Raw genomic sequence first — 16017 nt, forward strand, 5'->3', positions numbered from 1 at the left:
GAGCATGAGCTCAAGAATGAGTGAGAGTGAGAGAATGGGTGGCCATGTGTCTGGGGTAGTGTGAGGGGGTGACTGGGTGGAGGAGGTGGCTAATACCGAATGGGGCATGGGAAGTCTGTGGAGGGGGTTGGGGCAGTCTTTTGACTCAACTGTTGTCTTTGAATAACTTTGGCACAAGCTGGTACGCTGAGATGGACCTTGCACGTTGCCTGTCTTGCCACTGGTTTCAGAGTCACCCATCTGGGCTGCCAAGAAACGAGGAACCCCACAATCTCAGAATACATCCTTCCCTCCCCTGCCTCTGGGCTTGTGGAAGAATCCAGGCCAGTGTGAGAATGTGAATGTGTCCTTGGGTCAGTGAGGGTTTCTGCCATGTGGTGGTGGTGGTGGTTGTGTTTGTGGTAGTGATTGTGGTTGTGGTGAGGAGTCAGGGCACTCATGCCTGCGTCACTGTTCCTACATTGAGTGCCCACGGGTCTGGATAGGACTGAATTTGCTCAGCACCACTCAATGGGAACACAAATGGTTCAAATGAGGGAGTTGGGAAGTTTCCCTAGCGTGGATGAGGTCAAAATTAACCACATCATACACGTGATGCCACGGCAACAGGGATTTGTGTGCACTGATGTGTAAGTACATGTGTCTGCCAACTGTACTGACTGAATTCTGACCCTTCATCTCATTAGTGCGCATTCCTCAAGCTTCACACAAACTTGGTCAACAATAGACAATAGGTGCAGGAGTAGGCCATTCTGCCCTTCGAGCCTGCACCACCATTCAATATGATCATGGCTGATCATCCTCACTCAGGGCGGATGGGGGTTAGTGGGCTTCGATACACTGAATAACAACCACCTCTTGAGAAACTATCAACAGCCAGCTGATGCTCCCTAGGAAATATCAAATGGCTAAGGAAAAGAGAGTCTAGAGCAAGAATTAGAATGTCACAGATTACAAAAACAAAGAGCACAAAATGGAGGGGGGGGATTGGTGAGGAGAAATACAACAACAGACAAGATGCCAGTGAATTACTGGAAAGTCCACCTTTCAGGTACACGCCCAGTACATTTTGCCGATTGTTGTTTGGGTCGACCTCATCGAATACAGCTAATGGAACAAGATTCCCATTCGCAGATTCCCCCGGGAGATCAGGATGCTGAAAGATGCCATTATCTCGGCAATGTCCAGTCATGGCCGGGCTGCACATCTTTTCCAAAATACGAAAGGACGTGGTGCGTCTGGGAAGGGTCGGCCCATTGTTTGAAAGTGACCCCTGTCCACCTGGGTTACAAGGCAGACTTCCTTTCTCATGCTCCGCCACCACATGGCCGCCCGAGTCTGGCTGGGCTATTGGCTTTCTCAGCCTGTGCAAAAAGGGTCTTTTCAGTCGGAAGGGCCTCGGGCTGAGGAGGTAGAGATTCCTGGAGAGAGGGTTTGGGAGGTGCTGCTGTGTGGCCTGCCTGGGATCCAAGGGGCTTGCTGCCTGCTTCTCGTGCCTGCGGATGGTGGTGAAGCGGGTGTAGGAGGCGGGGCAGGCTCCTTGGCAACGGTTGTTGATGCGTGCGCTCAGAGGGCGATCTTTACTGCCCGAGCTGTCAGCCGAGATGGTGGAGAGGCCGTCCGCCTTGTCATCAATAGCAGGGCACAGTGAATCTGTAACCACCACTTCACTAAGCTCCGATGCCACTTCTTCAGGATCTCTGCTGGAGATGGAAGCGTGCCGGGTGGTTATGTTAATGTCAGATCCCGTCTTGTCGTGGCATTGTGGAGAGGGCTCCAATAGACTCTCGACAGAGTGGGCCGCATGTAGGAAAAGCCTGGAGTGAGGTGGCACTGGGCTCCTGTGTGGTGTAGAGCCAGTGGGAGCATCTAGTGCAGGCATCGACCGTGACCTCTGGATGATCTGCTCAAATTCATTGACCCTGGAGGACACTGAATAGTCTGGGGCCTGGCTCAACCCATCTTGACTCAAGTTCTGCCTGCAGTGGCCTTTCAGATCATATTCTAACTGAAACACCATGGCTCTCACCATGGAGGTGGGCAGGGCTCCTGGGGGCAGCGAGCGATCCATCTGACAGGTACTTTGGCAGGTTTTGGTAAAGGCCGTTGTGTCGTCACCACAGCCATTCGGAAGACCACCTCTCCCGGGATCGGCAGGCAGTTCCTGCAGCCTCCCACGGCCACTTGAACAAAGGCTGGGCTCCTCGCTTTCTGCCAGGGAGAGAGACTCGGCACTTCGCCCAGTCTCTTTCACCGCCACTTTCTTGCTGGTGAGTTTGCAGACGACGCCGAGGAGGTTTTCGTAACTCTGAGCCCTCTGTGGACAGCGAGCGTCACCCTCTCTGTCCTGGGCACGGATGCTCTCTACCAGTAGTTTGGGCTTGAATTTTGAGGGAAGGATTTCAGAAATGCAGGCCTTTGCTGCGGACAAGGGCGTCTTATGTTTACATTTATTACCTAGCATATTACTAGAGTTAACCGGCGTACTATAAAGTGAAGTAGTTGAAATGCTGTGGCCATTCCCACCTTTAAAATCCACTGGTAAGCGTGCAGAGCAACAAAACAGACACAAGCATTAGAAAAAGCAAGCAATAGTAAACAACTTTCAACACACCGACAGCATTTTAAGCATTCCCAATGGGTTACCCAGTTGTTTTAAAGCTCGTCAATTGGGATGGCTAAACCTTTTGAGTGCAGCACATGCTGCTTCTGATCACTGTATGGCATCTGTTAGACACATTGTGAGACCAATAAAATGGAGATTATGTGAAATGCAGTCCTTTGTTAGCACTGCTCAAGACTCATGTCCCAGATTGCCACTGCACCCGCAATTTTTACCTTGGGCAACAGCAGCATCAAATAAAATGACAGCTTTAAGAACAAACATCACCAGGTTAGAATGCAACACAATTTGATTGAATATACCAGGCTCCAATGGACTAACAGAATCTATGACTTATCCTGAAATTCAAATACATTGCACTTCAGACTTTACCGTTCCCACACAAAAAAAATGAATTTGGAGAGATGCTGGTGGTAGAAACATAAGCCAACAGCACAATCTCCGTTCAGTTCCTGGTTGATATACTGCCAGTTGGCTGAGCCACTTAGTCTGAAGATCACTGGCGCACCAAATTGAAACTGCCAAACGCTGGCATTAGAGACTATTTTTCTGAGGTGACCTCAAAAGCAAATTTTTAGAGGAGGGTTTTCGGAGATTTACAATGCATCCAACTGGAAGTACAACCCAACCAGTTAGAGAGTATCGAACATGGCCTGAAGTAAGCAGAAATCCTGGAAAATAAGTACCTTCTCCTAACTGAATCACATCTCCTACCTACAGTAAAAGCAAGTGCCAAGAAAGAGGTGGGCAGTTACTGCCCAGCTACAGCACCGTAACATGAAGGTTTCCTGAATGGCTACAAAGTTGACTCTTTGCGCTCATCAGGACTGGGAGGCAAGAAACCAAACTTCAAAAGGGAACAACAATTCTCGATTCCTGGTGAAGAGTTTATGCACAAAACATTGACTCTCCTCCTCAGATGCTGTCTGACTGGCTGTGCTTTTCCAGCACCACACTTTTTTGACTCTGATCTGCAGTCCTCACTTTCTCCTAACAATTTTAGTCATTTGGCTTCATCGCCTCACAGTCCTAATAAGTTGAAGATGAAAAGCTTTTGAATTTGTGCCTCTTTTTCGCAGCGTTTACCACTGTGCCACCAAGCAACGAGTGCTGAATGATTGCGGAGCCAGCCTCAGCACTTTGCAGCTGCCCACCTTTGGTTGAAGAGGAGCTGGACGTCCTCTTGCTCAAGCCGCTCAACCCCTGGAATGGAATATCGCCCCCTTCCAGAACGGTCTTGTAGATTAGCCTCTCGTTCTCCTGGCTGACTGGCTCCCCTGTGCCAGCCTCTGACTGTCTTCTCACTGCATGGGAATTGGACAAAAATGTGGAACTGGGTGGGTGGGTGGATGAAAAAGAAACGGAAAATAACCACATGCCATCAGGATCTTTTTATGCGACTGCTCATCTGATCAGAACTACACAGCCTCTGACATTTGCAGCAAACTGCTCTCTTGAAACACTTAGATGACTCATGCCCAAGTTTCACATTTTTAACAGAAACCCTGGTGCCCTTCATCAGTCAGTGGTTTGATTGTGCAGGCTTGGCTGTTACTGTGAGGGGGATGGTTACAAAGTTAGCCCATTCATTGAGCTGCAAAGCATTTAAGAGATGAGCTCAACTCATTGGAGCTGCTGCATAGCATTGTGTTCTCGACATCAAGGTCACTGACCCTTTGGGCTAGAAAAACGCTGGAATAACTTGGGATCCTCCCCACTCTTCTGCAGCAACTTGACATTTGGAATTGCTTACTTCACCTCAGAATTCATATTTTCCACTGCTGTGGCCATTTCTGTGAGAGGGAACTGAAATAATCCTACTCAGGGATTTCTCAGTGAACTCTCCTGCCCCATTGGGCTTCATGTGATGGAAATCTGTACAGGGGAATGGTTTCCCATTCATTAAACAGTGTGGGAGAGAGAGCACACTCCACATCAAACTTTTCAGTAAGAACGATTCAATAATCTGGCTCAGTTTCCACTGCTTCCCGATTACCATGCCAACAATTAAGAAAGTTCTGGGCTTGTTGAGAAGAAAGGCAAAACCTTATATCTCTAAAAATCTTCATAACCAGTGAAGCACTTTAACCAAAAGAAATAATCAGTATTAAATAGAACATAGAACAGTACAGCACAGTACAGGCCCTTCAGCCCTGGATGTTGTGCTGGCCTTTTATCCTAATTTAAGTTCAAACTAACCTACATACCCTTCATTTTAATTTCATCCACGTGCCTATCCAAGAGTCGCTTTAATGTCCCTAATGTCTGACTCCAACACTACCGCTGGCAGTGCATTCCACACACCCACCACTCTCTAAGTAAAGAACCTACCTCTGACATCTCCCCAAAACCTTCCTCCAATCACCTTAAAATTATGCCCACTCATGATAGTTCCATCCTGGGAAAAAGTCTCTGGCTATCCACTCTATCTATGCCTCTCAACATCTGGTACACCTCTAATCAAGTCACCACTCATCATTCTTTGCTCTAATGGGAAAAGCCCTAGCTCCCTCAGCATTTCTTCATAAGACATGGTAAATCTCCTCTGCGCCCTCTCTAAAGCTTCCACATCCTTGCTATAATGAGGCCACCAGAACTGAACACAATATTCGAAGTGTTGTCGAACCAGAGCTCTACAGAGCTGCAGCATAGCCTCCCGGCTCTTAAACTCAATCCCCCTGCTAATGGGGATTAGTTCAATCTGCCTCTGGTGCGGTTTATGTTCAATGAATAAATCTGGAATTAAAAGTTAATCGCAATAATAATTTGCAAGGTTTGTGAAGGTTTGTAGCTCAGGTAGCAATAATAATGAACAAACAACCAACAATTGCGAAAAAACGCATACGGCCCACTGAAGTCCTGGAGGGACTGAAATCTTCCCTAGTCTGGCCAATGTATGATTCCAGACCCATTGCAATGTGGTCAACTCTGATGCACCTTCTGTGATGGCTCAGAAAGCCACTTATCTCAAAGGAATTTAGGATCAGGGTAAAAAGGTTGGCTTTGCCACCGAGGCACGTATTCCATGAATCAATGGACAAAGCAATTCATCAGGCGACTTGAGGAGAGCAAGTTCCCACAAACAACAAGTTAATGGCCAGACAGTCTGCCTTGGCAATACTTAATGAGCAAAAGTATTGCCCAGCACACGAGGGAGAAAATGATGTCTTCAAAAAAAATGTTTTGGGATTTTTCACACCCACTGGAAAGCGCAACAGGGATTTTGATAGATCTCTTATCCAAACTCCTCTTTTCAGGGGGCGAGGAGAAAATGAGGACTGATTCCTGATGAAGGGCCTATGCCCGAAATGTCGATTCTCCTGCTCCTTGGATACTGCCTGACCGGCTGTGCTTTTCCAGCGCCACACTCTCTACACTTTTCAGGGGGTGAAAATGGTACAGGAAAAGACAGAACTGATGGGTAGATTAAGTTCTCAGGAGTAAGCCAGATTCAAAGGGGCTACAGGGCAGCGTTTCAAGTCAGGAATAGGGCCCCTTGAACTACTACTACCTTCCACCATAAAAAAAAGTGCTTTGCAGGCATCAGCTTCAGGTAGTTTCAGTTTACTCTGTCGCCTCTTCAACGCTTCACAATCGAAAATAAAAATTGGCTTTGTGTTTACAAATAAAAGGATGCGTTATAACCCCTTAAGCAACAACATATCTCCTTTAGCTTAATAAAGGCACTTCAGAGCATCAAACAACATAGAACACCGATGTTGTTGGAAAATGTGTTGCTGGAACACTGCGCTGTTCCAGCAACACATTTTCAGCTCTGATCTCCAGCATCTGCAGACCTCACTTTCTCCTCCTAGAACACTGATCAGGCTTGGCAAAGGGGCAAGAGTTAAGGGGTGTCTTAAAGTTGAACAGTGAGGTGTAGAGGTGTTAGGAGAGCATTCCAGGGGCCGAGGCGACTGAAAGCATGGCCACCCATTGTGGAAGGATGCTCAGAGGCTAAAATTGGAGGATACAGAGAACTCAAATCAGAGAGGCCATGGGGAATCTGAAAACATGGAAAAGAAGTTTAAAATCAAGACTGTTACAAAGCTCTCAGAGTCCGCCACAACTATGTCTCGGCAACGGAAGCTCACCATTACAACTGGAAGCGCAGCAAGAGTCAAGTCTGAAAGTTTAATCGGCAGATTTAGATCGGTTAACAACTCTATCTTATTAGCCAGAACTGAGCATTATTTACTATGCAGCTCTTAAGGCTCCAAATGTGACAATACATGAAAAACAAGATTTTGGATACTCCGACTGTGAATGGAGAGGAAGTGCTAGCTGAAGGGTGAGAGGACATGTACAGGGAGGGGTTAGCACCTTTCACCACAGAAAACCATTTGACCCATCATGGATGCGTCCTTTGAGAGGAGCTATTCAAGTTAATCTCACTCCCCTGTTTCTTCCACAAAGCTATACATTTTTTCCTTTGTAAGTGCATGTTTGATTCTCTTTAGAAAGTCCGTATTTAATCTGCTTCCACATCTCTTTAAGGCAGCACAGATCCTGATCATAACTCGAAACGTACAGAAAGGAAATACCCTAGACTTCTATCTCGACCTGGTCATGAAGAATGCTCCCCTCGTGAAGACAGTTTTTCCCATCTCTTTATTAAATCCCTTTATGACTCTGAACACCTCCAATAAATCTCCTTTTGAATGCATCTCATCTAAGATGAACAATTCCAACATTTCTCATGTTTTCCAAGTAACAGTTGTTCTCACTCCTGGTTCCAATCTTGTAAATTTCCTTTGCACCCTCTTGAACATTGTTTCAAAAGCATGATGTCCACATCTAAATGCAACCTACCTTCAGTGACCCCGACCAGAGATTTATATAAAAGTTGAAATCCTGGGAGAGATTAAGCAAGTTGATTTGTCCAGATCACAGGAAGCTTACCATTGCTAAGTTAGCACTGCTGCCTCACAGTGCCAGAGACCCGGATTCAATTCCCGCCTCAGGCAACTGTGTGTGGAGTTTGCACATTCTCCCCGTGTCTGCGTGGGTTTCCTCCTGGTGCTCCAGTTTCCTCCCACAGTCCAAAGATATGTATGTTGGGTGAGTTGGCCATGCTAAATTGCCCGTAGTGTTAGGTAAGGGGTAAATGTAGGGGAAAGGGTCTGGGTGGGTTGCTCTTCAGAGGGTCGGTGTGGACTTGTTGGGCCGAAAGGCCTGTTTCCACACTGTAAGTAATCTAATTTAATCTAATCAGAAACACAGAATTTTAGAATCCCTACAGTGCGGAAAGAGGCCACTTGGCCCATCAATTTCACACTGACTCTCTGAAGAGCACCCCACCCAAACCCAGCCCCCCACCACATACCATAATCCGCATTTTCCATGGCTAATCCACCTAGCCTACACATTCTTGGACACTATGGTCGATTTAGCATGGCCACTTCACCGAAGCTGCATATCTTTGGGCTGAGAGAGGAACCCCATGGGAAGAATGTGCAAACTTTACACAGACACTTTCTAGCAGCTAGAGGTGAACTTGGGTCCCTAGTGCTGTGAGGCAGCACTGCAAACCATGCCACGCTGGAGGCACCCCAGGAAAAGCAGTGCCACAATTCTGGTGGGATAAAGCTACAACCAAGACAAAAAGAGTTGCCTTTTTGTCATTCATTCTCAGAATAGGGGAGTCACTGGCTAGACCAGCGCATTTATTACCCATCGTTAACTGCCTAGAGGGCAGCTAAGAGTCAACCACATTGCTGTGGGTCTGGAGTCACATGCAAGGCCAACCAGGTAAGGATGGCAGTTTCCTTCCCTAAAGGGCATTAGTGAACCAGAGGGGCTTTTGATTCACGGTCAGCGTTAGACTTTTAATTCGAGACGTTTACTGAATTCAATGCCATCTGCCACGGTCCCCAGAACTGGATCTCTGGATTAACTATCCAGTGATAGTACCACAAGGCCATCACCAAGGGGATGTATAACATTTGTATAGCACCTTTTGCAATCTCGGGACATCTCAAAGTATTTAATCACCAGTGAAATATTTTGGAACAGAAATCATTGTTGTGGTTCAGGAAATGTGGCAGCCAAATAGTACACAACAAACGCCCAAAGCAGCAGTGTGCTAATGATCAGATCCTGCCTATTTCAGTGATTTTGGTTCACTGGTTCGGAAATAGACTAATGTCCTAACCCTGCTACGTTTACCTGTAACATACAGAGCATTGGTTGAAGTGCAACTTAATGATATCATCTCCAACTTCTCTTTCCGGTGCTATACTGTTCTGGAATGTTAGCTTTTGTATTTAAGTCTCTGGGGTGGGATTTGAACCTTCCAAGTCAGAGATGAGAGTAGTACTAAGCAAGGCACAGATGGCACCACCACACTAGGGACAGTCCCTTTGCCACTTTCAACAGCATAAATACAAGTGGTTGGATTTTTACAACTCTCCATCTCATCCCTTGCCCCACTCTCCCTGGTGGGTGAGTATTCAGCAAGGGGAGGTGGGCACGTGTACTGTGATGGATGGTTAGCTAACCTTCCCCACATTACCCCCTTGACCAATAATGTGGAATTGAGCAGAATAGAACAGTGCTCGCTCAATAATGTGATTACAGCGTGCAGGCAGGTGAGATCCGGAAGGCCGTTTCTGTGGAAAAGTCAGGAAGGGAGCTTGGTGCATCTTCTGGAGAGGTTCCCCGTGCACCCCTTGTTCAGGATCAAGGTGGCTCAGTGGTTAGCACTGCTGCCTCACAGCACCAGGGACCCAGGTTCAATTTCACCCTCGGGTGACAGTCTGTGTAGTTTGCACATTCTCCCCGTCTCTGCGCAGTTTGCACATTCTCCCCATCCCTGTGCGGGTTTCCTCTGGATGCTCCTATTTTCCCCAACAGTCCAAAGTTGTGCAGGTCAGGTGTATTGGTTATGGGGAAATGCAGGATTATGGGGACAGGATAGGGGGTGGATCTAGGTGAGATGCTGTTCAGAGGGTCAGTGTGGATTCGATAGGCCGAATGGCCTGCTTCCCTTCTCTAGGGATTCTACAAAACTAAGAAAATATCTGATCTCCTATGCATTGTATTCCTTCCCACCTGGCTTTCAAAACTCTCATCCTCAATTCCTCTCACCCCAGGGATATTCGTCTGGGATCCATGGTCATCCTGATACCAGGGCTGCAGGAAGTCCCCGAGAAGACCCAGGACTTATGTCTGGTGCAACTAGTTAGCTGGGTGGGGCTCCCTCACACTGACGGCCTGACCCTCATTACCGCCAGCAGGGTATTTCAGCTGATGTGGAAACACTGGTGGTTATCCTTCACAATACAAGAAACTAGGTGTGGATATTGTGATACTGAAGAATCCAGTAGACACCTATTACAACAGCTACTATGTCCAAACATTATAACCTAAAAAGGTTATAACAGAGCAACATGGTTCAAGTAGAGGAGTCCAAAAGTAGGGGGCATAGGTTTAGGGTGAGAGGGCAAAGATTTAAAAGTTACCTAGAGGGCAACATTTTCACACAGAGTATGGAATGAGCTGCCAGAGGAAGTGGTCGAGGCTGGTACAATTGCAACATTTAAAAGGCATCTGGATGGGTATATGAATAGGAAGGGTTTAACAGGGATATGGGCCAAGTGCTGGAAAATGGGACTAGATTAAGTTACGATATCTGGTTGGACGAGTTGGACTGAAGGGTCTGTTTCCGTGGTGTACACCTCTGTGAAGCCAGAGGATCATGTGTCAAGTGGCCCAAGTTAAGATGGAATCTGAGAAAATTATACTCTCTGGTCACATGCAATGATAGTGATGCTATTATGAATGTGTCTCTAAAAAGCATATGACTACAGGACATAAGCAATACTATCTGTCAGGGATACCCATAGTCCCCTCTTACTGAAGGATGGCCTTGTTAAGTAGAAGTTAAAAATAAAGCTGCCATAGTTCTACCAGACCATAGAGTTGCTCCCTCATTGGAGAGAGGCGACTGGTGATGGTTTAAGCTGAGGCTGTTAGGTGGATTAGTCAGGGGTAAATGTAGGGGAATGGGTCTGGGTGGGTTGCTCTTCAGAGGGTCCATGTGGCCTTGTTGGGCCAAAGGGCCTGTTTCCACACTATGTAATCTAATCTTTAGGTCTCAGGCCAGGGGAAGAGGCTGGCGAGTCCCTCATGGCAACCTCACCTGATACAGGAATCAAACCCGCTCTGATTAGATTAGATTAGATTACTTACAGGGTGGAAACAGGCCCTTCGGCCCAACAAGTCCACACCGACCTTCCGAAGAGCAATCCACCCAGACCCATTCTCCTACATTAACCCCTTCATCTAACACTACGAGCAAACTAGCATGGCCAATTCACCTAACCTGCACATTTTTTGGACTGTGGGAGGAAACCAGAACACCCAGAGGAAACCCACGCAGACACGGGGAGAACGTGCAAACTCCACACAGACCGTTGCCTGAGGCGGGAATTGAACCTGGGTCTCTGGCGCTGTGAGGCAGCAGTGCTAACCACATTGCCACCATGCCGGCTGCAGATGGTTAGATTCCCTACAGTGTGGAAACAGGGCCTTCTGCAAACCAGCTGTTTAGCCAATAGAGCTAACCAACCTCCTCTTGTTAAGTATCCATTGGTGTAGCACTGACCATGCCTCTTGGGTAAGGGGGTGGCTCGGGAGCAGACTGCCCCTCCTCCCCATTCTTCCCTATAAACCTGCAACTCCACAGCTGATCCTGCGTTCTCCTGTTTGTCTCTTGTTCACTGTAGTAGATACAGTCACTTAAAATGTTCAGCAAGAGCACAAAAAATTGCTCTTGAGTAGTCACTTTAATGGCCACTGTCCAATTGTTTACATTTGATTCGATGGTGTAATTTGCAACTAATAAGTCACATTCCAAACACAAACTGCTTGAGAGAGAGAGATATGATAATGAAAACTATCAGTTTTGTTCAGCCTTCCCCTCCACATACTCCAGTCAGTGCAGCATCTTGGAACACATTCAACAATCATCATCGCTGGAGTTCTTATCCAACAGGAATCAAAAATAAAATTGCCATCCGGCTAAACTTCCAGGGACAACACATCAGGGATTCTTATCGCTCATTATTTTTAGCATTTTGGATTTCGACTCTGGCTGGCTGGATCTGCTCACTATCTGCTCTAATTCACCCACTTGCTCACTGGCATTACACACAGGGACTCGCAAGCGAAAAAAGAGGGGTACTGCAGATGCTGAAGATTAGCGTTAAGATTAGAGTAGTGCTAGGAAAGCACAGCAGGTTAGGGAGCATCCGAGGAGCAGGAAAATCGACGTTTAGGGACCCCAGAGCAGCACCCTCTGCAGCTGGAGGGAGTGTGCAGAGGACAAACAACCACAGATGCAGTGTGGTCCATATTTTAAGACTGAAGCATCCAGAATCCCTATAGGGTGGAAGCAGGCCATTCAGCCCATTGAGTCCACACTGACCCTTCGAAGGGCATCCCACTCAGACTCCCACTTCTCCACCCACCACATCCCTGGACACTACGGGAACTTTAGCATGGTCAATCCACCTCACCTGCACATCTTTGATCTGTGGGAGGAAATCCACGCAGACACAGGAAGAATGTGCAAACTCCACACCGACAGTCGCCCCAGACAGGAATCGAACCCAGATCCCTGGCATGTGAGGCAGCAGTGCTAACCACCAAGTCACTGTGCTGCTCTCTGTCCACAGAAGTATACAACCAGCAAAGAAAAGCACCCCTGTAAATAAACTACAACCAAAGGCAACACCAGGTGCAGAACCCATCAGGTAGGGCGGCAGGCAGCACCCACGGGTGTGGCTTCCCAAAGGAAGTGACTTTAAGACGCACTCCAGACTCTGAAGTGCAAAATCCTGCTCGGTACTGAGGGAGGGACTGCATTGCTGCAGGTGCCTCTTTCGGGTGAGATGTTAAACCAAAGCTCCACCGGCCCCCTCCCTGCAGGAGGGTCTCAGGGAAGACTAAGGGATTTTTCTTTCCAATATTTGGCCCTCATATAGTACCTAGAAGCAGATCTTTATTACACTGCATAGAGCTGTGCTGCATTCAAACCTCTGAATGCTACATGTGCCACAGTAAAGTCCAAAGTTCTCTCTCTCTGCACCTGTAATATTGCACTGCCCACTCTGTTTTGCTACCCTGATGCACTTTGTATTATGATCTGCCTGTATGGCATGTAAAACACCTTTCACTGATTCGATTTGATTTAATTTTGTCATATCTCCCCAAGTACAGTGAAAGATTTTTTTTTTGTGTGCCGGAGAGGTTCGTTTAAGCTTATTCTTTACAAAGTGTATTAGGGTAATGAACAGAGCAAGGAAGGCAAGTTGCAACTGCAAAGAAGGTGCACAGAAAGCAAGATCAACATCAGATTTAAAATCTGACAGATCATTCAGAAGTCTAATAACAGCAGCGAAGGATCTGCTCTTGAATTTGTTAGTGAATCTGTTGGTACGTGTTTAACCTTTTGTACAACTATCTCAGTACATAAGACAATTATATGACAATCAACCTTTCAACCCCAGCAACTCCAGTGTCTGCTATTTCCGGATTTCTCTGAGTAAGCTCACACACTGAGGATAATATTCATATCACGCACGTGTAACCATGTGAAAAACATCACAGGCTGCGTTGATCTCTGAACCCACGTGCCCCACTGATGGCAGGATGTCAGAGAGTTGGGAATGTAAGTGGAATCCTCACAATTCTCTGCACTCCAAACTGTAATTTATTTCTCATCATTTAATGATAACAGCAGCTTCATGGAGGAGCTAAAATGCCAGGAACAATTTAAAGACACTTCTGTTTGAAGACTGCAGACAGAATGCGCTTACATTGAAAGAGATGTGAGATCTATACAAGATGACAGCCTGAGCCTCCAAGGACAGGGCCACTGAAGTGTATGAACAGATGGGCACATATTAGAGGGGGCATTATCATCAAACTATTTAAAACACTAACGATATGCTCTAAGAGCCGGGTGCACTCAAAGTGGAAACTGCAGCCAAATTGGCAGTGAGGTAATCCAAATCGACGCGAGTCAATTCATTCCATTTTTGTTTTGGAGGGAGAAAACAGATATTTATAATTCCAGCTCTCAAAGACCAGTCGTGGGTTAAATACCATCAAGCTGGGGGTTCAGAGGGTGGGTTTGGCGAGGATAAGTCAATTACATCTAGGGGAGGGCGGGTCATGAGGACATTGGGGTGGGTTTGGGGGAAGAGGAGGGTTTGTTGTTCAACTGAGGGGGCAACACATGGTATCGCAAGACACCCAACATTTCACATTCCTTGCATTTGACCGGTGTATGCTTCCGATCGCTCCCTTCTGGGTTAATAATTTTGTTTACTGTGGCAGAGACTCATTCACATCAAGCAGTAGATCCACACTGGCCTCTGTGATGGCCTACATCTGCAAGGCATGATTAGAAAATTCCAGAATTGCTTGCCTGGCAGCAGGAAGCACACCAACCAAAGTTCCAGAAGGAGGGGTCACAGTCTAAGGATACAGAGTAAGTCATGTAGGACTGAGAGCCTGTGGAATGTTCTGCCACAAAAACGTCAAGAGATTGAATGTTTTCAGGCAGGAGTTGGACATGGTTCTTAGGGCTAAAGGGATTGAGTATGGAGAGAAGGTGGAGATGGAGTACTGAGTTGGATCTTCAGCCGTGATCATATTGAATGGCCTACACAGTGTCCTATTTTCTATGCTTCTAGAGAAAATGCAAGTTAACATCCTGGAGATACTCTAATAAATGATAGTCACACTGAAGAGTACAGAGGGGAACAGGGCAATCAGCAAGTGGTTAGAAGATGGATTCAATATCCCAGGGTGAGATATCATCCAAATGCACAGTTACTAAGCTAAATAGGGAGGTCAAGACTACCCAAAAAAAAAAAAACATGCTCGGTGTGTCAGTAACAAGTTTATTTAAGCTTCGACAAAAGCCTCTGTTAGCACTTGCACCTCTCAATCAGAAGGTTACAGATTCAAATTCTATTACAGAAAACCCCAAATTCATAAATCCAGGCCTCATCGCTCAAGGGCAAGACTGAGGGTGGACTGCACTTTCAGAGTATCTCTTTGGTGCGAGAGAGAGAGAGAGTGAGCGAGCGAGAGTGCGAGAGCGAGAGATGTTAAACCAAGTTCCCTCCTACCCCCTCTAATGTGTGCCCATCTGTTCATACGCTTCAGTGGCCCTGTCCTTGGAGGCTCAGGCTGTCATCGGGGCTGCTAACTGTGATCAGGTTAATCAGCTGCATCCTTCTCTGCTTCCTGATTCACATTGTGAGATCTGTAAAAGAATCAGACCCACATCGCTTTCACAGTAAGCACAAGTCTCTGAAATCTCCAAACAGGAGAGTCTTTCAATTGTTCCTGACATTTTAGTTCCTCCACGAAGCCACTGTTATCATTAAATGATGAGAAATAAATACCACATGACAGTATTTGAAAGAATAAGAGGGCCATTCTCCTCAGATTTTCTGGACAAGAATTACCCCTCAGGCAACGTCATGAAAACAGATTAACTTATGATTTACCTCACTGTCGAGATTCAGGGATTTTGCTGTGCACAAATATCTATGCTTTTCATGGCATGTGGGTGTCAGCAGCTGACCAACATTTGTTGTCCATTCCTAACTGCCTGGAGGAGCTGCAAGTACTGCTGTCCAGCCCGGGTGCTGGTGAGCTGTCTTTTGAAACCCTGCAGTCTTTGGGATGTAGGAGTATCCACAGTGCTGTTAGGGAGGGAGTTTCAGGAGTCAGCGACAGTGGAGGAAGGGTGATCTATTTCCAAATCAGGATGCTAAGTGGCTTGGAGGGGAACTTGTGGTGCTCTCTTGTACCTGCTGCTTTTGCCCTTTCTGGAGATAATGGTTGCGGGCTTGGACACTTTGGTGAGTTACTACAGTGCAACTTGTCAGTAATACACACTGCTGGCAGTGTATGTCACTGGTGGGCAGAGTGAATGTCACAAGTTGTGGATGGACATACAAATCAAGCAGGCTGCTTTGTCCTGGATGATTACAAGCTCCTTGAGTGTTGTAGGAGCTGCAGTCATCAGGCAAGTGGTAAGTATTCCATCACATGCCTGACTTTTAGATTAGATTAGATTACTTTACAGTGTGGAAACAGGCCCTTCGGCCCAACAAGTCCACACCGACCCGCTGAAGCGCAACCCACCCATACCCCTATATTTACCCCTTACCTAACACTACGGCAATTTTAGCATGGTCAATTCACCTAATCTGCACATCTTTGGAGGAAACCGGAGCACCCGGAGGAAACCCATACAGACACGGGGAAAATGTGCAAACTCCACACAGTCAGTCGCCTGAGGCGGGAATTGAACCCGGTCTCTGGCGCTGTGAGGCAGCAGTGCTAACCACTGTGCCACCGTGCCG

General features: G+C 46.8%; 1 protein-coding gene across 48 annotated transcripts in view; it reads right to left on the minus strand.

Annotated features, from left to right (window-relative positions):
• The window catches only part of LOC122541752 (sorbin and SH3 domain-containing protein 1-like), a 406532-nt gene that overhangs the window by 26395 nt on the left and 364120 nt on the right, over window positions 1-16017 (minus strand). For 47 of the 48 annotated variants that reach the window (XM_087982591.1, XM_087982587.1, XM_087982603.1 and 44 more), the window contains one exon: window positions 3778-3956. In XM_087982591.1, the coding sequence (XP_087838717.1) occupies window positions 3778-3956 (179 nt within the window). Of the gene's footprint in view, window positions 1-1044; window positions 2539-3777; window positions 3957-16017 lie in introns of all 48 variants that reach the window. The other variant, XM_087982606.1, reaches the window with a different exon arrangement.

This window comes from Chiloscyllium plagiosum, unplaced genomic scaffold, assembly GCF_037043375.1.
Source record: "Chiloscyllium plagiosum isolate Xiang-an unplaced genomic scaffold, Cpla_swu_hap1 HiC_scaffold_43, whole genome shotgun sequence".
Classification (NCBI taxonomy): domain Eukaryota; kingdom Metazoa; phylum Chordata; class Chondrichthyes; order Orectolobiformes; family Hemiscylliidae; genus Chiloscyllium; species Chiloscyllium plagiosum.